The sequence below is a fragment of the Mustela nivalis genome, assembly GCF_964662115.1.
Source record: "Mustela nivalis genome assembly, chromosome: 5".
In the NCBI taxonomy this organism is placed as follows: Eukaryota; Metazoa; Chordata; class Mammalia; order Carnivora; family Mustelidae; genus Mustela; species Mustela nivalis.
The window spans coordinates 94,862,477-94,889,122 of record NC_139024.1 but is presented as its reverse complement, the minus strand read 5'-3'; the positions used below and the strand labels follow the sequence as shown (position 1 = coordinate 94,889,122).

The 26,646-nt window shown below is 37.8% G+C and overlaps 1 protein-coding gene across 1 annotated transcript; it reads left to right on the top strand.

Annotated features, from left to right (window-relative positions):
* Nucleotides 1–14,786: 14,786 nt before the first annotated feature.
* Nucleotides 14,787–24,398, top strand: LOC309865145 (cytochrome P450 2K6-like; the record flags this gene model as incomplete). The annotated part of the gene is made up of 4 exons (XM_082731352.1): nt 14,787–14,880; nt 19,356–19,505; nt 20,180–20,193; nt 24,023–24,398. 4 exons carry the CDS (start codon nt 14,787–14,789, stop codon nt 24,194–24,196), a joined length of 432 nt encoding a protein of 143 aa, XP_082587478.1. The 3' UTR covers nt 24,197–24,398.
* Nucleotides 24,399–26,646: the final 2,248 nt, after the last annotated feature.

Sequence of the window (26,646 nt, the reverse complement as noted above, 5' to 3'; positions counted from 1 at the left end):
TTTTTTTTTTTTTTTTGTAGAACGTCCCCCATTTGGGTCTGCCCAATGTTTCCTAATGCTTAGATTCAAGTTCTAAAACTCAAAGCATTATCACAAAAGTGAAACTATGTGCTTCTCCTTGGATCCTACCAAATAGAATTTATTTTTGAACTTTCTCCATTACTAATGATCATTTTGATCATTGATGAAGGAGGTGCCTGTTTCTCCACTTTAAAGTTCCTTGTTCTGGGATACCTGGGTAGCTCAGTTGGTTAAGTGTCTGCCTTTGGCTCAAGCCATGATTCCAGGATCCAGTCCCACATTGGGCTCCTTGCTTCTCAGGGAGCCTGCTCCTCCCTCTTCCAGCTGCTCCCCCTGTTTGTGTGCTTGAGCTCTTTCTTTCTGACAAGTAAATAAATAAAATCTCTAAAAAAATAAAATTCCTTCTTCTTACTTTTGTAATTAATATTGTTTTATGGGAAAGCAATGTGAAATGTCCCATGCCCTTATATAAATGTTTCACTCTTCCTCCATCTTCTAATTTTTTATTTACTAAAAATGAATTCTAATTTTATTCAACTCCTTACATAATAGTCATTATTCATTGTAACGATAAAATTGTCCCAGATTTAGCCAGTTGGACACTATTCAGACTGGTTCTGATGTCTTTTCTGACATATGCTTATCTTGTACTTGCCTTGTTCCAGCTTTGGAATCATTCTTTTCTCCAAGTCCTGGTTCCTTTGATTGGTACAAACAGTCCCCAAAGTATGATAGCTTGACTGACAATTCTTCAGTTTTACAATGGCACAAAAGTCCTACACGTTCAGTAGAAACCATACTTTGAATTCGGAACTATGATCTTTCAGGGGCTAGTGATGAAAAGTACAATCAACTCTCTTGATGCTGGGTAGTGGCAGCACAGCTCCTGGTCAGGCATGTGATCACGAGAGGGAACAGCCAGGACACCTACAACCATTCTGTCCCCACACAGACATTCTGTTTTTCACTTTCAATACAGAATTCAACAAATTACATGAGATATTCAACCCTTTATTATAAATAGGTTTTGTGTTAGATGGTTGTTCCCTACTGTAGATGAATGTGTTTTGAGCACATGTAAGGTAGGCTAGCCTAAGTAGATTGGGTGTATTGTGTGCATTTTTTTACTTATAACATTTTCAATTTACAATAGATTTATGGGATGCAATCCCAGTGTAAGTCGAGGAAGATGTGTATTTAGATTCTGAGATCTAAGTGTGCTCATTGCTGTTGGGATGTTGCCTTTCGAAGGCTCTCTCAGCGGTTGGAGATAGAGAATATCATATAAGTTAGAAGTGTATGTAATCAATGTGTGCATTTGCATTTATAAATATTTCAATACCTATCTATGTATATGTATATACAATGAGTTCTACTTTACCATTTGTTTGATAATATGATTTTGTTCCAATACAACTGAATAATGAAGACAGAATTTGAGCATAGTGCAATTTCATGTTTGCTTAGGCATGATTTCCTCTGAGAGAAACAGATGAACACAGAAAACTACATTCAGTTGTTCCAAGCCTTGCCTTATGGAAAACACACACACACACACACACATCCAACATCTACCATCTACTTCAACTCATTTTATGTGCCATTCTCCATAACCATCTCACCTGGTGTTACAACTTACTTTCTGATTTAAGTAACTCTCCTTTCCACTGCTTCACAATGACTCCGATGCTGCGGTCTTTTTGATGCCTACTTCTAGAAGCAAATTTCTGGTCCTTTTCAATGTAAAGTACCATAGTAATTATGAATTTCTTACCCATTTAACATGTTAACTGTGCTATCATTTTTACTATGTTCCAAACTTTGTTTTTAATGTGTCACTGATGAAGTATTTGCCCCAACCTCATTTCTTTCATAAGCCCTGTCCTTTTTATTGTCTGATTTTGTATGACAATAGTTTTTAGGAACATGATGTCATATTCTAGCAGCACTGACTCTATTCAAAACTGTAAATTCAGGGGCGCCTGTGTGGCTCAGTGAGTTAAGCCGCTGCCTTCGGCTCAGGTCATGATCTCAGGGTCCTGGGATCGAGTCCCGCATCGGGCTCTCTGCTCAGCAGGGAGCCTGCTTCCCTCCCTCTCTCTGCCTGTCTCTCCGACTACTTGTGATTTCTCTCTGTCAAATAAATAAATAAAATCTAAAAAAAAAACCAAAAACTGTAAATTCACACAAACGTCTCTAATTCCACTCCAACACTCCAGGATTCATTCTGATTTTCTTATCTTCTATTTTGGGAGCCCCAGGGATAAACCTATCTCTTCTTATTCTTGATATGGGCAATTAATTCATCAAGTCCCAGTATATAACCCATCTTTCATCACTACCACTGCCTCATTCTTGAGACAGGTGATCTCTTCACCACTATACTTTATCACATAGACGCTAGCTTACCCCTCCTTCCCTTATGACAACCTTTTTCCATGTGGTCACTGTCTTCACTCTTCCTGGCTCTGATTCTCCACCATGAGCAATCCACTTACATTGTTCCAGCTCCAACAACGTGTGCTGGTCTAAGCCGCCAGCACACGTGGGAAGGACTACCTTGTTTTCAGTCCCACCTTTAGTGGCAGAACTGAGTTTTTCATTAGAAGAAGAAATGGAAAGGGGAAGAGGAAGAAGAAGAGTCAATTTTTTTTTTTTTTTTTGGTCCGAGGAATAAAAAACAGTGATCTATCACCCTACAATAACTGTCTTCTGAACTTGCATTACGGGATTAGCTTTATCCCATTTTAAAAAAAGATTTTATTTATTCATTTGAGAGATAGTAAGAGTGCAGGAGCAGAGGGGGAAGAGTAGAAGAGAGGAAGAAGCAGGTGCCCTGCTGAGCAGGGAACCCAATCCGGTGTTTGATCCCAGGACCCTGGGACACTTAAGAGACTGAGCCACCCAAGCACCCCAACTCAATTCCATTTCAGAAAAGCCTTTTAATCTTATAGAAGGAGCCAGGGATTACATCTATATTGAGCTAGGTGAAATTGCCAGTCATTCTTCTCCAAAATTTCTAAAATGAAAGCAAAATAGAGCATGAAGTGATTGAAGAATATCACTTTATAAGTTGCTGTTTCAATGTGTGGTAGATATTTACCCTGTGATACATTAAGGACACTTTATTTTATCCTTAATTACAAACATAAAGTGACTTTTTAGTCCAAAATGGATTTTACTAGCCCACATTGATGACATGAAACACACTCCTCTTACAGAGCAAATGCTGTTTGGGGAGGGAATATAGGGGAGCAAAGTCTAGACCATAGTGCAGTTGTGAGCGGCACTATGATGTTTTCACTCCCAATCTTCACCAACAAAACAGGTAGCCAGCACTCAGTTCATTACAAAGGCAGGCAAAAATATATATATGCCTATTGATGAACACTTCTCCACTTATTCTTTGAATAAATTCATGGGGGAGAATTAAAAATCTCAAGGTCAGGTACTTAAAACAAAACATGAATTGGGTAAGATGAGACAATTAAGAGCTACAGAGTATCTCTCAGATCTCATCAAAGTAGAAGCTAGTTCAGTTCAATACCATTCTCTTAGAAGCACTTTCTAATAATTAGCACCAATTCTTTAATGAGCTAGAAATGAGAATTTACATCATATCTCACAATACACCATTTTGAGTTTATTGGCCATAAGTATGTTAGGTAAATTGTAAATATTTCACATTATGGTTTGTAGAGTCCATCATTCTCAGCAAATCCTTTTGATATCTTCAAAATTTCCCCAGTAAAAGATCCCTTTCAGATATCATTATATCACACAAAATAACTGGCTAAAAATTCATGTCTCTGAAGTGAGTGAAATCAGGTACAATAGCTTTCTCATCATTTTCTTAATATATAGTAGAAGTTCTCTTTTACTGACATCTATTTTACTCAACTCATGGAATTAAACAAGCGGTCTAGTCTATTACTGTAATCATATTTTCCAAACAATTATATGTTACCAGCCTACTTAATAATTGTTTGAATGATCCAATTTTAGCAATTTGCCAACATGAAGCCTTTCTAAAACAACCAGTTAGAGATTCATTCATGTTTACATGAACTAAATGGGAGTGATAATTTCTACATTGAATTTATTAAAAAATACAAAGTCTGGGTGTCCTCAAGAATACCTTCAGGTTCAATAATTTGTTAAAAAGAATTAGAATTCCAGAAAAAGCACTTATCCTCATAGTTGCTGCTTACTATAGCAAAAGAATAGAGATTCAAAGCAGAAGATTCAAATGCTAGAAAAAAAAAATCCCATAGGACAGGGCACCTGGGTGTCTCAGTGAGTTAAGCAGCTGCCTTTGGCTCGGGTCACAATCTCAGGTCCTGGGATCCAGCCCTGCATCGGGCTCTTTGCTGAGCAGGGAGTCTGCTTCTCTCTCTCTCTCTCTCTCTGCCTGACTCTCTGCCTGCTTGTGATCTTTCTCTGTCAAATAAATAAATAAAATCTCTAAAAAACAAAACAAAGAAACAAACAAAAAAACTACTTTGTTTAAAAAAAAAATCCCATAGGACAGGTCCAGGAAATTCCAGACATAAGCTTCTAGCTGACCTCTCCCAGGGGAGTCAAGTGAACTGGACTATTGGGTGGCAATATGAAGTAATGCCAACCGGGAAGATCACCAAGCCTTGGGTTCCAGAGTTTTTTTTTTTTTTTTTTGAGCTTGGTCACATAAACATGTTTTTAGACCACCCACATGGTTTATCTTAGCCTCTACCCTTCCAGAGGTTGAGCTTTACCACATGGCCCAAGACAACACTCTAAGTCATTATTAGCATAGACTATCTAGGTGACCCAACACCCCCAAGTAAACAAATACACTTCTATCAGGCAGGAAATTCCAAGGGCTTAGAGATTACTTCCCAGAAGCTGAGAGCAAACTCCAGACCTCAAACAATTGTAGGTTTTCCGTTTACCTAACACTTCTTTGAATGATGCAATTTTAGTAACTTGTCTATACGGAATCTTTCTAAAATTCAATGCTCATTGATGTTTTTAGAAGCGCAATTAGCGAAAGTCTTCATTTTTGTGTTGGACATATCAGAAAGACTATGAAGACAAGTTGCTAAAACAATGACAAGAAAAACAGACTGACTTTGCATTAAGTATAAATAAGACAATAGGACTAAATCTAGAAAGACTCGTAGATTGCTTATCAAGATTCTTTATCTTATTTAATGAACCTGAAGTTGAATATCTTAGACAATGAACTTTTTGTGTCGTTTATGCCAGGAAATAGATAGGAAATTTCAATCTGTAGATACTGCTCCCCACCCCCCCAAAAAGATCTTGGCCTTACAACAAAAGTTTGGGAAATAGATGCATACATGTGGATCTTCACTGACTAATTCTTTTTTCTGGTTTTTAAGTTTTTCAATAACATGCCAAACATTAGATAACAAGGAACTGATAATGTGGAATTTTATTCAAGCCCTGTACTCTGGAAATAGCCAATGTTAAAGATCCTCACCATTATGATCCAGAAAGTAAAAGAGCTTATTGGGGGGAAAAAAAATCCTTCCCTATTAGACTAGAAATGACTCACAAAAATCCCCTTGTTTACCTACGACAAAACCAGACACAGACCTTCCAAATTCCCCTTTTTGCCTTATTAAATTATAGACTGACCTACTCATCCCACTGATCAATCAGAACAAAATGTTTGTTAGCCAAACTTCGTTAAGCTTCTCTCCTACCTCTAGGCCCGTGAACATTGGTCTGCTTCCAGCTTGAGCCAGCACACAAGTCCTCCAGAGAATGGACTCACCTCAGGCAGAATATTCTCTGAGCTACTATCCCATCATGCCCTGCTCTCATCAAACTTAAAATTTTTTTTATTTCTTTCCTTTAGTTCTTTCTCATTTTCTTCCTTATTTTTTTTCTTTATTTTTCTCTTTCATTGCCTTAGGAGGCATTTCTTTCAAGTCATTATGCAGTTGTCAGCAAAATGTTGCCCCTCCCTGACCCATTTCACCCCTTCACACTCTGGGGTCTCAGGGAGACTCTCTTCCTGAGGAAAGCCCTTCCGCCTAGTTCAGTTCTGAGGCACTGAAACAATATTTTTGGTATCTTTATGCCTTGCCCATTCCAAAATAACTTAAAGTGCAAAATAATACTATTTAGATTGATCAATTTGATTAAAAACCTTAAGTTCTACTCTGATGGCCTTTTTCTGGAAGTTTTTACATCTTGGGTTCACATTTTAAGCTGAGAGATTAGTTGATAATTTCTGACTGTAATTATAGATAGTTTGTTGAAAATTTACCAGTTTTCAGGCTTTACCAGTATTTGTTTCCGTCAACAATCTTTAAGCTGTTGACTATACATTTTGAGATGCCTCCCCTCAGGCAGGAGAGGATATGAGACTATACATTGTTCATCTAGGGATTTTATCAGAACTAAAGAAATATATTCAAGGGTCCTAATTCATTGACCAGGGGGCCATCTTCACGAATAAACTATTACATTTTTCTATACTTACATATTACTGGATAGCCCATACTCTCATTTTATTTGATTCCCAAGAAATAATCTTGGAAAAATTTGACATTCTGTCTTATAGATGGTTCGCAGAATTGACTTCCTAAGTGAAATACTAAGAGGATCATGGCTATCATCTTGGTTGCAGTGAGAGAGGTAAGTGTACAGATTAATAATAATAGTACATTTTATAAAGAATCAACTATTTACATAATTTTCATTAACAACCCACCAGAACAAATTTGGGGGGTGAGACTGCCCTCATCTTTTAAGTAGAAATTTGGGTACCCTGTAATCCAGTGCCCTGTAGATATAGAAAATATGCCCAATCATCAACAAAGGCAGATAAATGGTCAATAAATCAGATGGCTTTCATATATTTATTTTAACTTCGATAAGTCCTCTAGATAAATAACCCTTCCTTTTGAATCACGGACTTTAAGTAGCTTTCCACAAGCAACAAAATAAAAAGCAGAATCTGAATTCAAATTTATATCTGGTGGGTGTCAAAAGTCACTTTTTTTTTCATTATGCCATACATTACACATCAAGAGCTGTATAACATGCTTCAGACCCTCCTTAGGCCCAGAAGTTAAATACCATAGATTATATTGGAGTACATAGTGAACTCTCAGTAATAATAACAAACAATCATATTGCGGGTTATCAAAATTATCTTCCTTGAGGGATGACTCTCCCTTCCCCATCAATATAAAAGCATGTTAATAACCTGTACACTTTCTCCTGAAATAAGAGCTTTGGAATCAGGAAAACTTGAATTCTCTCACTTATCAAATATAGGACCATGGGTGGATTGTGTCACATTTTTTTTTAAAGATGTACGTATTTATTTGAGAGAAAGAGAGAGAGCACGAACAGGAGGAGGAGCAGAGGGAGAGGGGGAGAGAGAATTTCAAGCAGACTCTCCTCTGACACGGAGCCTGAGGCTGGGCTGGATCTCACAACCCTGATAGCCAGACCTGAGCTGAAACCAAGAGTTGGACACTCAACCAACTGAGCCACCCTGGTCCCCCTGGTCACTTCTTAAAGCTTCAATTTCCTCATTTGAAATATGGGGATAATAATAACATCACTAGGATCTATGATTATATACTGTATTGCCTGTTATTATACAGCAATTTGAAATGATCCTCTACAAGTGATTTTAATTCCTGACACACCCTGTTGGATCTGATTGGACTCTTTGTCTCTCCCTCTGCTCTTTGTTTTAGGAAAGGACCCTATTTGACAGTAACACAGTTAAATGTGGATGCCATTGAAAAGATGGCAGCTACTTTCCATGCAAAGAAATACTGCTCATTCTTTTGTGCCTATGGCTGCCTCTTTTATATTATTCCCAAGTTCAAGACTTGGTTCAAGGAGGTTTTCATTGTTGCCTGCCAGACAGTGCTAATTAGGATTGTGTTCCTGCACCCCACAGCCATGCCAGGCACAGAAGTCAAGCAGCTATGTACAGAACATTTAGTATCATGGCATTAAGCCATGTGGCATAATGAGCGTTGTGAAGGACCAGACTTAAGTCCTAATTGCAGCTCTACTGAATCGGAATTAAATACAAACCTGAACTCTCTTGGTCCCAGTTTACTTACCTACAAAATCACGGAATCACAGAATTTTGTTACACACAGTCATTGGGTTCCCCAAATTCTAAGTTACTAGGAATGACTCTCCAGAAATAAAATATTCAGAAGACTTCAATCACTTATTTGCACTTTCATTTATTCACTAATTTAAGTTATTTTAGTGCCAGGCACTGTTCTTTCTAAACATTGGAGATCCCACAACTGGGGGGAGAGGGTGAAAATGGAGTCTTTATTTTCAAGAATTCAGATGATAAACTAAAAAGTAAATATAGAACATGATGGCAACTTTTAGAAAACTTGAGGAAATATTGTTATCAACAAGGTGATATATAAAAAATTTTCAATTTAATCTATTAAATGAGTGCTGTTATTCAGAGTCATTCTAACACAAAAAGGAGAAATAAATATTTCTTTCTTGAGCAAATCAACTAGAATGGGTTATAGTCCCATGGTTAAAGTTAGTAGCACAGGGACACCTCGATTAAGTGTCTACCTTCAGCTCAGTCAGGATCCCAGGGTCCTGGGATCAAGTCCTACATGGGGGATTTTTGCTCAGTTGGGAACCTACTTCTCTGCCTGCTACTTGTGCTCTCTAACAGTAAATAAATAAAATCTTAAAAAAAAAAATAGGGAGTCATTAGTACAAAAAGGTGGATAATTTGATGACAGCAAGATTTAAAAAACAAAATTATAGAAAAGAATACAGACGTAAACAAATACAGACATAAACAAGTGAGAAAGCTTACCAGGAAAGAAAAAGGGAAAAAATGAGGAATGCCATGCAGTGAATTTTAAGTCTCTGTTAGGAGCTTTTTTATCTGGTCATTTCTAACTCATTGCAACAATTGAACAATTTATTTCTCTCAGTTTAAAATGAAACTAAGGCTCAAAGAGGATGTGTCACCTGCTAGGATCTGCACAGGCCCTCAACTTAAAAACCGATGCTCTTTCCCTGGCACTGAGACTCCTATGAAACTCTTAGGAGAGTGGAAAGGGGAGAACTTAAACTATATAAGAGCCTTGACATTCTTGGTGTGACACTGATACTTGACCAACCACACACGGATCACAGGGTATCTTAGCAAACAATACAATTCTTTTTATTGTGAAAGTGTAGATTTCACACTGAAGGTTGAACATCTTGTATTTCTCTGAAATTTCAAGACAAATCCTTGTTTTACATGAAGAGTAAATCCCTTCTCCAGGCTCAACTGGAGAAAGCAGGTTGCACTGAGAAGTGAAAAGAGAGAAGGGGGAAGGAGCTAAAATAAGGCAAGCATACCCTGTAGGGCTGAATTCATTTTAATTATAAAATAGATGGTTTTGAGGAGTTCATTATAGATCCTGGATATCTACCTTTTGTCTGTACTGTCATTTGCAAATATCTTCTCCCATTCCGTGGGTTGCCTCTTTGTTTTCTTGACTGTTTCCTTTGCTGTGCAGAAGCTTTTGATTTTGAGGAAGTCCCAAAAATTCATCTTCACTTTTGTTTCCTTTGCCTTTGGAGACATATCTTGAAAGAAGTTGCTGTGGCTGATATCGAAGAAATTACTGCCTATGTTCTCCTCTAGGATTCTGATGGATTCCTGTCTCACATTGAGGTCTTTTATCCATTTTGAGTTTATCTTTGTGTACGGTGTAAGAGAATGGTCGAGTTTCATTCTTCTACATATAGCTGCCCAGTTTTCCAAGCACCATTTATTGAAGAGACTGTCTTTTTTCCACTGTATATTTTTTCCTGTTTTGTCGAAGATTATTGGACCATAGAGTTGAGGGTCCATATCTGGGCTCTCTACTCTGTTCCAATGGTCTATGTGTCTGTTTTTATGCCGGTACCATGCTGTCTTGGTGATCACAGCTTTGTAGTAAGGCTGGAAATAAGGTAATTTGATGCCCCCCATTTTGTTTTTGTTTTTCAAAATTTCCTTAGCAATTTGGGGTCTCTTCTGATTCCATACAAATTTTTTGACTATTTGCTCCAGCTCTTTGAAGAATACCGGTGGAATTTTGATCGGAATAGCATTAAAAGTATAGATTGCTCTAGGCAGTATAGACATTTTAACAATGTTTTTTCTTTCAATCCAAGAGCATGGAATGGTCTTCCATCTCTTTGTGTCTTCTTCAATTTCTTTCATGTGTGTTCTGTAGTTCCTTGAGTATAGATCCTTTACTTCTTTGGTTAGGTTTATTCCCAGGTATCTTATGGTTCTTGGTGCTATAGTAAATGGAATCAATTCTCTAATTTCCCTTTCTGTATTTTTATTGTTAGTGTAAAAGGTTGATATCCAGGATCTATAATGAATTCCTCAAACTCAACACACACAAAACAGACAATCATATCAAAAAGTGGGCAGAGGATATGAACAGACACTTCTCCAATGAAGACATACAAATGGCTATCAGACAATGAAAAAATGTTCATCATCACTAGCCATCAGGGAGAGTCAAATAAAAACCACGTTGAGATATCACCTTACACCAGTTAGAATGGCCAAAATTAACAAGACAGGAAGCAACATGTGTTGGAGGGGATGTGGAGAAAGGGGAACCCTCTTACACTGTTGGTGGGAATGCAAGTTGGTGCAGCCTCTTTGGAGAACAGTGTGGAGATTCCTCAAGAAATTAAAAATAGAAATTCCCTATGGCCCTGCAATTGCACTGCTGGGTATTTACCCCAAAGATACATATGTCGTGAAAACAAGGGCCATCTGTACCTCAATGTTTATAGCAGCAATGGCCACGGTCGCCGAACTATGGAAAGAACCACGGTGCCCTTCAACGGACGAATGGGTAAGGAAGATGTGGTCCATATACACTATGGAGTATTATGCCTCCATCAGAAAGGATGAATACCCAACTTTTGCAGCAACATGGAAGGGCCTGGAAGAGATTATGCTGAGTGAAATAAGTCAAGCAGAGAGAGTCAATTATCATATGGTTTCACTTATTTGTGGAGCATAACAAATAGCATGGAGGACATGGAGAGTTAGAAAGGAGAAGGGAGTTGGGGGAAATTGGAAGGGGAGGTGAACCAGGAGAGACTATGGACTCTGAAAAACAATCTGAGCGGTTTGAAGTGGCGGGGGGAGGTGGGAGGTTGGGGTGCCAGGTGGTGGGTATTATAGAGGGCACAGATTGCATGGAGCACTGGGTGTGGTGAAAAAATAATGAATACTGTTATGCCAAAAATAAATAAAAAATAAATTAAAAAAAAAAGAAAAAGATTGTTGACTAGAAGATAGGGCAAATATGATGAGCAATGCCTTCATGTTTTTGATTTGCACTGGAAGCTGCTGATTCTGCCTGGTTGCAATTGCAAACATTTCTATTATCTTGACAATTACTTCTACTTAAAGATAATGAGTGGGTTTGACTCTTCTGTCATAATTCCAATTCTGAGCCTGCTTCTCATTTTTTCTTTTTAATATTAAAATCTTCATGACTAAAGCTTCCAAGCAACATTTTCCTCCAGGACCCAGACCTTTGACAATTATTGGAAATCTGCATATTCTCAATCTGAAGAAGCCATATCAAACTATGCTGGAGGTAAAAAATGATTGTTCATTTCATACTTATTTATAATTTTCTACCCTCATTCTTACCCTCATGAGTTTATTAGCATGCGCACACATTTATGACTGGTTTGTATATGTATAATGAAGTAATTAAATAGGATTCAAAGTTAATTGAGCTGTTTTATTTAATGTTCAGATTCTTTTAAATTTGGATATAGAAAAATATTAATAAATATATTTCTATTACTTAATGTGGTATTTTACCCTGAAATATTTATGATCTGTATCCTTTATTTCAGACACTTTGATCTGCATATTCCATATTCTATATCCATATTCTATGTCCTACATATTTCTCTATAAAGGAACTGATTATGATTATAGTGTTACTCTAGAAACTTTTAATTGTTATTAAAAAGAGAGTCTATAGAAGGCGCAATCGACAGTATGATCCCAGCAACTGAGACTCAAAATTGTCTGTCATTAATTAGCTGTGTAAATTTATATGAAAATTAAATCTCTATTTCTTTGTCTGTACAGTTACAGGTCTAGACCAAATATTGGACAAATTTCTCTAATTTCCAATTCAAAGATTTTACAGCTCTTGATTGTGGAATAAGATAGAGGGATGGAAGGAAGAAAGGAAAGAAAAGGAAGGGAATGGAGGGGAGGGGAAGGGAGGGGAGGAGAGGAGAAAAAAGGGAGTAAGTAAAGAAAGAAAAGAAGGAAGAGAAAGGAAAGGAAGCAAGATGGAAAAGAAACAAGGAAAGAAAGAGAGAGAAAGGAAGGAGGGAGGGAGGGAGGGAAGAACAAAAATATAATATTTAAAATTTGCTTTTGGCCATAAATTCCTATTTGTAAGAGCAAAGGGCAGATAATTGATATTGAGTTCTGCTATATTCTATAAATTCTAAGCTTGAAAACCATAACAGGAGATCTACTGAAGAGAAAACCATTACTTTCCCTCTGTGGATAACACAATCATCATCACCGTCATCTAATATTCATATTGTACTTCTTAGTTTACAAAGGACTGCAAGGATTTCACTTATTCCTTACAACCACCCTCAAAGGAAAATAAGGATGATATTTTTATCTCCATTCCACAGATATGTGACTCAGAGCAATTAAATTTTACTAGTGACTTTAATTTTCTGATCTTTTAATGCTACTTTACGGCTTTCTCCTATACTCAAAGGTCACATGACAGGTCGATTCCTCAGGAGTTCAAGATCTCTCAACAAAGTCTTTCATCTAATTCCATGTGCCCAAACCTATTTGTTTCCTAATATTCCTGTTTTTTGGCTTACATATTAACCAGTCTAATCTCTTTACTATTTAGATCTTCAATTTTTATTATTTCTACTTCTGTCCTACTGTTCTGTGTTAATTTCACCTATGAAATGTCTTTTCATCACTTCTTCTGAGCCTATGTCTACATTTTTTCTCAAAATATACCTTGGTAATTTTTGTTCCTTTTCTGAAACCTGACATTTTATCCAATGTATATGTTGTGGTTCACACCTGAGAAACTGTCTTCACAGACTCAAATTCCTATTTTAATTTTTACTTACCTGTAACATTAATTTAAATTCTATTATCTTCCTAAGTTATTGAACCCTTTTACAATCTTAATGTGATTCTTTAAATTCAAGGTTTTTGTAATCATCACCTGTAACCAAATAACATTATTAAAATATCATAGACTATATTCCCTATGCTATACTTTTCATCTCTTTGATTGTTTATAACTGGAAGTTTATACCTCTTAATCCCCTTTTTCTGTCCACCCATCCCTCCGTCAGCTACTTTCCTTCTATTAACCATCAGTTTGTTCTCCATAATTAAGAATCTGTTTCTTGGTTTGTCTCTCTCTCTTTTTTCCCCCTTTTGCTCATTTGTTTTGTTTTTCTAAATGCCACTTATAAGTAAAATCGTATTGTATTTGTCTTTCTCTGTCTAATTTATTTCACCTAACATAATACCTTCTAGGTCCATCCATGTAATTGCAAATAGCAAGAATTCATTCTTTTTGATGGCTAATACTCCTCTGTTTGCATGTGTGTGCCTCTGTGTGTGTGTGAGTGTGTGTCATATCTTCCATATTCATTTGTCCATTGTCATTTGTCCATTGATGGATGCTTGGGTTGCTTCTATATCTTGGCTGTTGTATAATCTTGCAATAAACAGAGCGGTGCATATACCTTCAAACTAATGTTTCATTGCCTTGGGGCAAATACCCAGCAGTGAAAATACTGAATCATATGGTATTTCTATTTTGAATTGTTTACGTAACTTCCATACTGTTGTCCATAGTGACTGCACCAATTTACATTCCCACCAACAGTGCACTAGTGTTGCATTATAATGTTATTTTCCAAAGTCAAGTTTCCTAAAGAAAGAAATGTTAAAAGTCCATTTCTCATTTTTACCTAAACCTTAGTTGGGTAAAAACCACAAGCTCTGCAGATGACAAGGCTCCATGTGTATGCTTTTCGAGCATTGTAATCTACTATTTCTTGAGGCCCCTGTACCTTGCCTATGTGATGGAAATGATGATAACATCTACTTTTTTGGTTTACAATGTGCATTAAAAGAGATACTGTCAATATAGTTAGGAAGCAATAAATGATCACTCTTGTTATTTTTAATTATCAAAGAAAATTGAATATTTTCTTTATAGTACAAAATGTCACATAGTAGTGCAGAACTAACTTGGACCTACTGTGGTTACAGCATCCCACAAAGAATAGGGCATGAATATGGTGGTCAGATAGTCAAGTGTGTTGGTTAGGAAGTGCTTTGTCTTCCTAGAGCCCGGGTTGGGCATTCTCTGAGACCAGACAAAAATATAATAGAGAGAAACTAGGAGTCAATTCCATGATGTCAGAGCCCTGCTACTGGAAATCCCAAAACAAAATGGAGCATAAGGACAATCAGTGGATGATCATAATAATTATGTTTTAAACAGATACAGCAACCAAAGAGTATCTTTAGTGAACTAGTCAAGTATTGTGATTTCACAAGAATATAAAACTGATTAATTGGTCAGAATTAAATTTTCAAAGATCAAGATCTAGTTCATTTTTTATTGTGGTACCATGTTTTAGTTGCTTCTCTTTTTTTTATACACCCAAGCTCTCCTAGAAATATGGCTCCATTTACAGCATCCATCCGAGTGGGTCCAAAGAAGGTGGTGGTACTCTCTGGATATGAGACAGTGAAAGATGCCCTGGTCAATTACGGTGATTAATTTGGGGAATGATCTCAAGTGCCTATATTTGAAAGACTTTTTGAAGGAAAAGGTAATAAACTCTAAGCTTAAGATATATCCTTATAGTTAAAATTATTAAATCAATTGCACCATATTATCTTTAATAATTCCTTTCATGATTTAATTTTCCCTTCATCAATATATATCACACAAATAGAATTTACTGAGGGGAAAATTTATGTTTATGGTTTTATTCTCATTGTACATGATAATTCTATTAAACAAATAATTATTAGCCAGAAACTATGTGGAAAGTATAGTCAGCATTAGGGAAATACAAAGAGAACAGAGGCCATCAGCTTAAGAGGTCACAGTCTAATGATTGTCACTGATCCATCAAAAAATACAATAGCAGTAGTGTTATAAATAATATTGAACCATATTTTCAGCTGGATAAAGTTTTTGTATCTTGCTTTTGTGTGTCTTAGATAAAAGCCTTGAGGAAATCCAGATGTTATACTGTTATGTCAGTCCACTAATATAATAACTCTTTATTATAATAACCATTTAATGTTCATTTAATAACTCTAAAAATGGGAATGGTTTCATCTTGACATTATTTTTAGTAAACTAATATTGGTATCTAGTAAATACTACTAAGCCATTTTAATGCTTCAGCAACCCTTTGAAAAAGCATTTCTCACACTATCCTTCTCCAACATCTTGTTCTTTGAGATACTAGTAGATGTTCTATGCAAAAACCAGTGTCAGTGAAGTGAATTTGAGAAAGCTACATAATAAAGGACTCTCTCTGAACTCCTGGAGTGCCTAATAGGATGTTAAAACCTCTGAGAAAAACACCAGAAGTCTACATACTTTTATTTAATTCAGTCTTCACACTTATAAGTCCTTGCAACATTTCTTTTTTTTTTTTCTTTTTACATGAAATCTAATTAGTTAACATACAGTATAATATTGGTTTCAAGAGTAGAAATCAGGGATTCCTCACTTACCTACAACATGAGTGCTGATTACAAGCATCTCCTTGATATCCATCTCCCAGTTTGGTCCCCCCCCCCCCACCTGCTTTCATCAACCCTCAGTTTGTTCTCTACTGTTATGAGTCTCTTATGACTTGTTTCCCTCTCTCTTCCCCCATCCTCATATGTGCCTCTGTTTTGTTTCTTTTCTTTTTTTTTTTTTAAAGATTTTATTTATTTATTTGACAGACAGAGATCACAAGTAGGCAGAGAGGCAGGCAGAGAGAGAGGGGGGAGGAAGCAGGCTCCCTGCCAAGCAGAGAGCCCGAAATGGGGCTCGATCCCAGGACCCTGGGATCATGACCTGAGCCGAAGGCAGAGGCTTTAACACATTACACTTATGAGTGAAATCATGTGGTAGTTGTCTTTCTCTGACTAATTTCACTTAGCATAATACCCTCTACTTCCATCCATATTGTTGCAAAGGGCAATATATCATTCTTTTTATGCCAAGTAATATTCTATTGAACTACACACACACACACACACACACACACACACACACACACACATTTACCACAACAGTCCTTGAGATATTTCTTTTTTTTTTTTAAGATTTTATTTATTTATTTGACAGAGATCACAAGTAGGCAGAGAAGCAGGCAGAGAAGCAGGCAGAGAGAGAGAGAGGAGGAAGCAGGCTCCCAGTCGAGGAGAGAGCCTGATGTGGGGCTCAATTCCAAGACCCGGGGATCATGACCTGAGCCAAAGTCAGAGGCTTTAACCCACTGAGCCACCCAGGCGTCCCTACATTTCCTTTACTTAGAATTCTTACTAACATCTCATAAAATCAACATTGAAGAACAACAGATCATTCAGTCTCTGGTCTTTAGTCCCTGGGATCTATCTTCTTCTATTCCTTCTAGAAATGGGGACACGTTTTGTCTCTTCCCTCTGGCATCTCTGCTTTTTTCCATAATACTTCAAATATTACTTACTGATGCTATGATTATACACAAAATCATTTTAATTTATATCATTATCAAATCTAACAATTTTTTCCTCAGCAAATCATTTTAAGAATCAAGTAGTCTTTTTTAAGTGACTTAACTGGTCATAGGGAAATTACTTTTTGTTCAAAGAGAAAATGATTCGTTCTCCACCCCACACCCTGTTTAGTAATCTACCCAAATGGGTAAAAGCATTCTTTAAACCATGTTGTATAAATAGAGGGAAAATTTAGTATTTTCTTTAGCATTAGACCATTTTGGAGTATTACTTCATCTTAATATTTTGCCATGTAACTTACAGATATTTTAAACTTTGGTGCCAAGTTGTTGTTGTTGTTTTTAAGATTTTACTTATTTGAGAGAGAGGGAGAGCAAGCACAAGTAGGGAAAGGGGCTAGTGGCAGAGGGATAAGGAGAAACAGATTTCTTGCTGAGCAAGCAGAGATCCCAATGCAGGGCCCAATCCCAGGACCCTGAGATCATGACCTGAGATGAAGGCAGAGACACTTAACTGACTGAACCACCCAGGTACGCCAGGTGCCAGTTTTTAGAAGTTCTAGGAACACCTAGGTGGCTCAGTAGGTTAAGCATTTGCCTTTGGCTCAGATACTGATCCCAGGGTCCAGGGATTGATTCCTGCATCAGCCTCCCTGTTCAGTGGGGAGCCTGCTTCTCCCTCTGCTGCTCCCCTTGCTTGTGCTCTCTCATCTCTGTCAAATAAATAAATAAAATCTTCAAAAAAATAACAAATAAATAAGTAAGAAAGTAAATAAATAAATAAATAAACTTCCATTTCTTATAATGCTAAATCAATGATCTCAACAATGACATGGCTGAGCTATCACTATGCCCTTAAAGATACAGAGATGTCTACAGGCCTTTCATGTTATACTACTGGTTTCTCAGATGTAAATCTTTAAATATTTACATGAGATAGTTTGAAGAGTCACATATTTGTTTCAAAAGAGTTTTATTCACCACAGGATCCACAGAGAGAATGACATTCTATTAATTTAAGAACTGAATGAGAGCAGAATCTAACCTTCGCCAGGGTCCTTTCAAAGGAAGGCTTAACCTCCCATGAAGTGGCAACAGCTGCACCAGAGACATCTCTCGGTGTTTTGAAGTTCATGCTGAGACTGGCAGGGATGGCGCTGTCCCATTTCCAACACCTAGGTTGCCTTAGTTTATTCTGATTTCTTTTTTAAGAAACTATTCCTATTTCCAACTCAGAAAGACCTCCTCTGTGTCTGGAACCTCCATAGAAAAATGAGAAAAATGCCAGTGGAGGAAGGGCCAGGGTTCGGGACTGAAACACAAGGAGTAATGCCACCACAAACTGACCATGGAAAAATATGGGCCACTTTGGCAATCCTCTCTCTATTTTTCTGTAAGTTAGCGTATACCCCAACTCTTCTAAGAATTTGTTTATTATTTTCTTTAGCTATGCACAAATTCACATAGCTGTTGTAGTTAATAAATACTTATCATACACCTACTCTGTGCTATAGCAACACATGTGCCTAGAAATTAGTATGTAGAGCACCAGTGTAGGAGCTTGGCTACACCTCTTGGTAATAATTTACTCCTAACTTTTTTCTCGGGTGAGTCTTGTGTCTGTAGTCCAAATCTTTCCCTAGCAAAATAGACTTTGTTTTCTAATGTTCATCAGTCCCTTAACCACACCTAGCATGATGTAAGCTTATAGTAGAGACTCAGGATTTGTTTAACAAATTTGTCAGAGAAATAGAACTAAAACCAAAATCTTCTCCCAACCCAGAAATCCTCCTCTCCACAAATGTAATAGAAAAAGAAGACAATTTTATTGTTGAATAAGCATCAAACCAAGATGGGATGTGTATCACAGATAATCCACTAAGAACTTGCAAAGACAAAAACAAATTTCACTCTGTTATACAATCAAGCAGACTCAACACATTACAAAAATGTTCTCAGGAAAAACAATAACTAGTCCTCAATAACTAAGAGGGCTTGGCAGCACCATTTGTCACATATAGTTTATCCTAGATACACCCAGTTATTGGGATGACCATCTGTGTTAATTGTCTGTATACAAAAGAATAATAAAGTCCTCATATCTTTATGATAGGAGATAGTTTTGCAATTTGGGGCAAGGCACCCACCAAAGTGAGGCTCTACCCTTACACAGAAACTGGGAGAGAGGGGCACTCTCTTCCTCGATGTTTATATTCTGAATAGGGGTCCCCCAGGCAGCCAAGAAAGCCATTGCTAGGTCACAACGTTGACAAAAGACCTATTCATATTTTCAGAAGGACTTATATGTGATATATGTCATATGTGTATGATATGATTATCTATATACGATTTAAAAATGGGAAAAATATAAGTCTTCTAAAGTAAATGCTCTGAGTGAAAGAGAAGCCTCTTATTTCCAACAGGGAGAATAAAGCCTCTCTTAAATTTTTACTTGTCCTTGCAAATTAAATATTAAAAACCTTGTGGACATAACTTTCAAACACTTTACTCATTATAAGGAATTGTCTTCTCTCATGGTGAAACTTGGAAAACTATGAGAAGGTTCAGCCTAACCACCCTACGGAACTTTGGAATGGGCAAGCGGCTCATAGAAGATAGGATCTTAGAGGAATGCCAGCATCTCATACGCAGCTTCGAGTCTCAGAGAGGTGCGTAGAATGAACTAAAACACGTCTTATTTTCCTGAGGAAGAAGCCAAATGCTATATATTTTTTTTAATATTTTATTTATTTATTTGACACAGAGAGAGAGAGATCACAAGTAGGCAGAGAGGCAGGCAGAGAGAGGGGGGGGGAAGCAGGCTCCCTGCTGAGCAGAGAAGCCCACGCAGGGCTTGATCCCAGGACCCTGAGATCATGCCCCGAGCCGAAGGCAGAGGCTAAACCCACTGAGCCACCCAGGTGTCCCGCCAAATGCTATATTTTATTACATAGAAATAATTTCAGTCATGTAGGAAAATTCTAAGAATTTACAAATAATTCCCCAAATCATGCTCTTCTGTAAGATTTCCCAAATGTCAGCATTTTATGTTAGCCTTCTTTCTTGCTCTCTTTTTCTAAGCTGTTTGAAAGTGCTTTGGAGACATGCTCTCTCTTTATTCCTAAACACATCAATGAGTTCCCTTGAAATAAACACGTTCTCTCACATTCCCAAAGTACGATTTTCAAAACTCAGGAAATTAGTATTGACTCAGAAATCCCCTAAACTTATTTGGCTGGATTTTGCAATTGTCCCATTAATGCCCTGAATAGCAAAAGAAAATCCTGACACACGCATCATGTCCACTTGTCAGGTCTCTTTTGCTTCCTTCCATTTGTAACAGTTCTTCAGGAACAGGTATGTTTCTGATCTCTTTAAATGATATACAGTTAATTCCATATTATTTTAATATTTTATCTATCTAATATTTTAATTTTTCTTTTTCTTAATAAATTGAGCTCATTCCTTACTAAAAAATGTCCATCTGAATATTATCTTCACGGATGCAGGTAGCAACAGGAAGAGAAAAGGTCTAAGGCAGGCAAACTTGAAATGAATACAGACAAGAAACAGAAAGCTTGGGGACCCATGTGCTAAGTTAGCAGTCTCTATACACAGAGAGAGAGCCCATCAGCAGTTTGGAGAAAGTACTTACAGGAAAATATCTTTTCTCTCTGCAGTGTTAAGCTCCTAACAAACATTAATTTCTCAAGTCTTTGTGTACATAGTATCTAAAACATCCTTCATTTATATGCTAAAAAGTTTATATTTATATGCTTTTAGCATATGTTTATAAGCTAAAAAGGAAGCATATTCCCTACAGAAAATCCCCCAAGCTTTCAGCCTCCACATTAAGGTAGGTGCTCATGTTGAAAGTAAATCTTAGCATTCTGGTTGCCAAAAATAAATGTACATCCACTAATGTATGTTTAATGATCTAAATAATTTTCAATGATGCTGAGGAAAACAAGTCCCAGTAACAGAAGAGGCTAAAACAAGAGACTCTAGATGAGGTTATTTCAAGTAGAATCATTTTAATCATCTAGATATCTTTTAAATTTATGAACTTGATGGTAGACTTCTAGGTTGATATTTTCTCAGATGTTATGCATTAACACTTGCTACACACACTGAAATGGCCCTCACCTGGAACATTTTAATTTCTTTAACTGAGCCAAATGTAGATTTTCCTCGACATCAATACTTTTAGTTTGCCTTCTGGCAAACTTTAAACCAAATTCTGGATATTTTTCAAGGTTCATCTAGTCTCACCTTTCCTTAAAAGGCATGGTCACCAATAATCTTGCTCCTTTATGAAACCTTTAGTGGACAGTTTGTCCCCATCATTCCAGAACTGGTTTAATACTGTTTATGTGAGTATTCCTAATCTGATTAATGAATTCTCTTGTAGGAAAGCCCTTTGAGGTCAAAACAGTAGTGAATGCTTCTGTTGCTAATGTTATTGTGTCACCAATAAATATTGTGTCACACCAATAAATAGTTCAGTTTGTGACTTCAGCAAATTTTCACAATTTTGGCCATTCATCTTTTACCCATACCACTGGTTGTGCATCACCTGTGGGATAAGCCATGAATGAATAAGGAACACTCAGTAGAATTCACTTAGAAGAGGGTATTTAAACAAAGGAAAACTATCAAGTACTAAAAACAGTCCTAAAGAAAATGTTAATATTTATTCTGCATCATGTAAGTTCAAAATCCAATTTTTTTATATTTGTGAGAGTGTAAGGACTAAGTGCCTTGTCAAATAGCTCCCATTCTCTCTCTTTCTTTCTTTCCTTCTTTCCTTTTTAAGATTATATTATTTATTTGACAGAGAAAGCGAGAGAGCACAACCAGGGGGAGCAGCAGAGGAAGAGAGAGAAACAGGCTCCCTCCCCACTGCAGGGTTCAATCCCAGGATTCTGGGATCACGACCTGAGCTGAAGGCAGACTCTTAACGAACTGAGCCACCCAGGGGCCCCAGTTCCCATTTTCAATAGCACAACTGACAACAGACAATATTATTTCACTTTGGAATAATTTAGGTTCTGTTACTACAAGTACAGGTGTACTCTAAATATAGGTGCGGGGGAGCCCTAGAACAGGGAACTATGTCTATTTTTTTTAAGTCAATTAGAGAAAGATAATTATCATATGATTTCACTCATGTGGAATTTAAGAAACAAAACAGAGGAGCATAGGGGAAGGGAGAGAAAAATAAGATGAAACCAGAGAGGGAAACAAACCATAAGAGATTTTTAATCTTAGGGTACAGAGGGTTGCTTGAGGAGATAGGGGTTAAGGGTTGGGGTAACGGGTGATGGGCATTAAGGAGGGTATGTGATGTAATGAGCACTGGGTGTTATGTAAGACTGATGATGGATCACTGACCTCTACCTTTAAAACATACAATACGTTATGTGTTAATTAATTGAATTTAAGTAAATTAAAAATAATTCCATAAATAGCTCAATCCTTAAACAGAATTTTTAAAACAATTTTATTTATTTACTCATTTGAAATATAGACAGTGCGAGCAAGTGTGCAAGTCGGGGCGGGGGGTAGGAGGGGGAGAGAATCTCAAGCCAACTCCTTGCTGAGCAGGGAGCCTGAAGCAGGGCTTGAACCCAGGACCCAGAGATCATAACCTGAGCTAAAAACAAGAGTGTGACGCTTAACCGACTGAGCCATCCAGGCACCCAACTATGTCTAACTTTAGGTGTGGCCTTTTATCTTCGGTATTTATTAGGTCACTTGGGTGGTTAGGGACCACTTTGAGAATCTGATGAAATATATAAAGAGCTTATCTCTCACATACATAAACATACCAAGAAACACACCAAATTTAGCCAACAGTGAAGTTCTTCCTGAACTTTCTAAGGGTTAGGGAACATTAGATTATATGGTGCTTCTCTAGGGACCCTCGACACAGTAAGCTAGATCTAAATAACAAAAATGATTATTCCGATCCTACAAAGAAACATCAGTGGTAAGGTGACAGTGCTACATGGCACTAAAATGATTTAATCTGGAATCACCTAGGAGTTTGCAGGAAAAACACAGATTTATAGCCTTAACCAAAAAGCCAATATTGTTTTCGTGGCTCGCCTAACCTCTGAGTAGATGTGTTACTACCGGCATAATATGCAGAATACTCTGGGTACATAGAACTTACTATAAACCATACCAATATCCATTATAAGTTACCTAACTCCACTAAGTGAGGAAATCATGCTGCCCAGGTCAGTCTGACAGCTAGTCAAGATAAAACTGAAGTTAAAATGGGATGCTATTCTATAATCCTTCGAGAAATAATGGTGTCATTCCCACTACTGCATGCATGACATGTGTGATTTTAAGTTACTTTGTTATTTTTTTTATTCTTTCAGCTTTTCAATATGTTTGACAGTACTCAGGAATAGAGATGAATTATTTGCTTTTATAAGGATGACCTTCCTAGATCATCAGCATGACATTGACAAAAATGATCCAAGAAGTTTCACTGATGCCTTTTGGTCAGCCAGCAGGAGGTAATGGTGATACCTTATCGTATTGTTTATTATTTAGTTTAATTAATAGCATCTGGAGGAAAGATAGTTCTTGCAAAGAAGAAAAATCATTAGATTCAATTAAGTTAATAATGGTAGATTTGTGCCCTACCAAGAATGCTATTTAGTCCATTTTCTGTTCTTGAATATTTTCCACTACTTTTCACATCACTCTCTAAAAAACAAACAAACAAAAAACAAACAAACAAACAACAAAAACAAGATATATAGAAGACCTTGAATGTTAGCTTTTAGAATTCGTACAGCATTCCTTTTATTGAAATCTTGAAAAATCTTGAAAATGTGTTTCAGTTGACTAACGCAAGAAAGATTATTTAATGCCATTTTTTTAAAGAAACAATGTTGGGCACATTCGAATCACTCAGTCAAAAACTAATTTCCAAAATGGCAAATAGCCTTTCCCATTGTTAGAATTATTTATCATCATTAGCATCCAGGCTGTGCTCTATTTGAAAACTCTGCACAACATCCTCATAATTTAAAAAAAAAAAAAATTTTCACTCTATTGAGGAAAGAATGGCAAGCTTTTGCTTTTTAAATTCATGTTAGGTTATCTGCTATGATTGTCAAGTATAAAATTTTTTCATCACTCATGATTCCTTTTCCCCTTTCAGGAGAAAGATACATCTACTGCCTATTTCAGTGAAGAAAATTTGGTGGCACTCGTTAGTAACCTGTTTGCCGCTGGTACAGAGACCACAGCCTCCACGCTACGCTGGGCACTACTGCTCATGTTGCGATATCCTGAAGTCCAGAGTAAGTCTCTTAAGATTCAGGCCATTGCCTGAATGAAAGACTCAGAAATCTCTTGGGATGGAAAAAGCAGAATTCTGCCACCCTGGATACCTTTAATTTATACCCTTAGGACAGTGTGCCTTTAGTTTCCTTTGGACATGAGAAAGTAGATTTTGCTCTCCAAGCTTCCTGAGACGGTCAACAGGTGTCAACTCTTTGCAGGTGTCACTCCATGCAGGTCCCCAAAGGGGCCTCAGGAATAGAGATCTAGGAGTGCAAACAGTGCAGAAAAAAATGGGTCAGAAAATCAGAGAGCATTAAGGTTTGGTTTTCACATGGAAGGAAAACTGAGAAGATTGTTCCAATATCTCTCCCCCCACCTCTAATCAGTGCATTTTGTCCAGAAAAGGTCTGTGATGAGATCACCAAAGTTGTGGGGTCAGCCCAGCCTCGAATTGCACATCGAACTCAAATGCCATACACAGATGCCGTCATTCACGAAGTACAGGGATTTGCTAATACCCTGCCCACAGGCATACCCCATGCAACAACCACAGATGTGATGTTTAAAAATTACTATATTCCTAAGGTAAGGGTTTAAAAGGGGAAATGAGGGGAGAGGGAAAGGATGTCAGCTGCTCAAAATCACAGAAGCACTGAAATAAGCCGCTGCAGGCAATCTCAGCCTGCCTTGCTTCCCGTCCTCCCCTGCTTCTCTCTCCCCCCTTCCCTTTTTCCTCCTTTTCTCCCTCCCTACCGTGCAATAAAAGGTAACTGAGTGTGTCAGAGTGTATGTGCACAGAATAGGTGGTAATTACTCTGCACAAGGTATTACAAGGGATTATTATTTCCATGCAGTATCTGAGGAAACTGAGGTTCAGAGAGTTCAAGCGAGGTGGGTGGGTAAGGGGCCCAGATCGCGGGGAAGACTCACTGCCTCTTCAAGCTGGTTTTCCCCACGCAGGGCCCCCGACAGCATCACCCCCAGCCCCGTGTCCCTCCTCACACAGAAATACGCTCAGGCCCTCTGCTTCTCAATCTTGAGACTTCTTGAGGCATTCCTGTGCTTCCCCCTGGCAAACTGAAGTATGGATAGATCATTGCTAAAAGTACACCGAAGGCAGAAATTGGCCTAGGATCAGAGCATGCCCATAGCGCTGATTCTGTTCCTTAAAGCTTCACCGGGTCACTGCTTCTGGGCCCATCTCTGCGTGAATCCACAGGGACCACTGGTTACATGGCCGCACTCCCCACACCATCACTTGCTACCCTGGGCGTACCCTACAAACGGGGGGCAACATTCATCTTTGGAGTTTCTCTTCCTAGCACACATTAAACACACTGTTGGATTGAATTAATCAGATTAGTAGCTGATGAAAACAAATAAAACCAATACCAAAAAGAAGAAAAAGAGACCTCTCCCCGACCCAAGGAATCTATAATAATGGCAGAATTTGGGTTCTAGTTCTCTATATGGCTGCAAGCTAGGGAGAGCACTGTTACCAGAGCTTTACAGGTACAGGGGGTCTCACATGCCCACCATGCTACTGGCAGCTAGCTCCCCTGCTTTCACTGAGCTCCAGTGGAAATAATCTAGCACAGTTGTTCTGAAGAGGAAAAATCCACAATGCCCAGGTAAATATAAATAAAAAAGAAAGAAACAGGGTGTCTGGGTCAGGGTGTCAGTCCTTAAGCGTCTGCCTTCCCCTCAGGTCATGATCCCAGGGTCCTAGGATAGAGCCCTGAATCGGGCTCCCTGCTCAGAGGGAAGCCTGCTTCTCCTTCTCCCTCTCTCTCTCCCCCGGCTTGTGTTCTCTCTCTTGCTGTCTCTATCAAATAAATAAATAAAATCTTTAAAAAAAGAAACAAAGAAAGAGAGTAACAAAGGAAGTTGTAGAATAAAATCAACAGCGATACAGATTCATGCACTGAAACAGCTAACCGCAATGACAGTACTGCGAAGCTTTCTAGAGGAAGCTGTGATTAACTACGGTGAAGTAGTGAACACTGTCCTTAATGCAGGGGCAGGCTTTTCTTCCCACTATTCTAGTTTGAGTTTTCAGAGTGCTCTTTTCTGTATCACAGTTACAATTCCTTTCCTTGATTGTCTTGGTTGTCTCAGAGTACATGGTGAGCTGTGGAAGGGCCGGGGCAACTGATTTTTGAGAATTTGTTTTGATGGGCTTGTTCAGTCTAGCTTATCCCCTGTCACAGTCCCTGGAGGTAAAAGAGCAAAACCTCACTGAGCCTGCACCAGGGTCTGTCCTACATACTGCTGCATCTAAGGCTCACAAGTCACCCCATGAGGGTTATTTAATTCCCTTCATATAAATGTAGAAACTGAGATATATCAAGAATTAAATCATGTGCCATTATCTCATAGCAAACACAGGACTAAGTAAAGAATGTTTCCGGTTCTGAGTCCAAAGCTTGTGTTTTTTAGGACGTATCGAATAAAAAAGTGGTTGAGTAAGTGAATGTTCTACACCAATCCCAAGCCCCT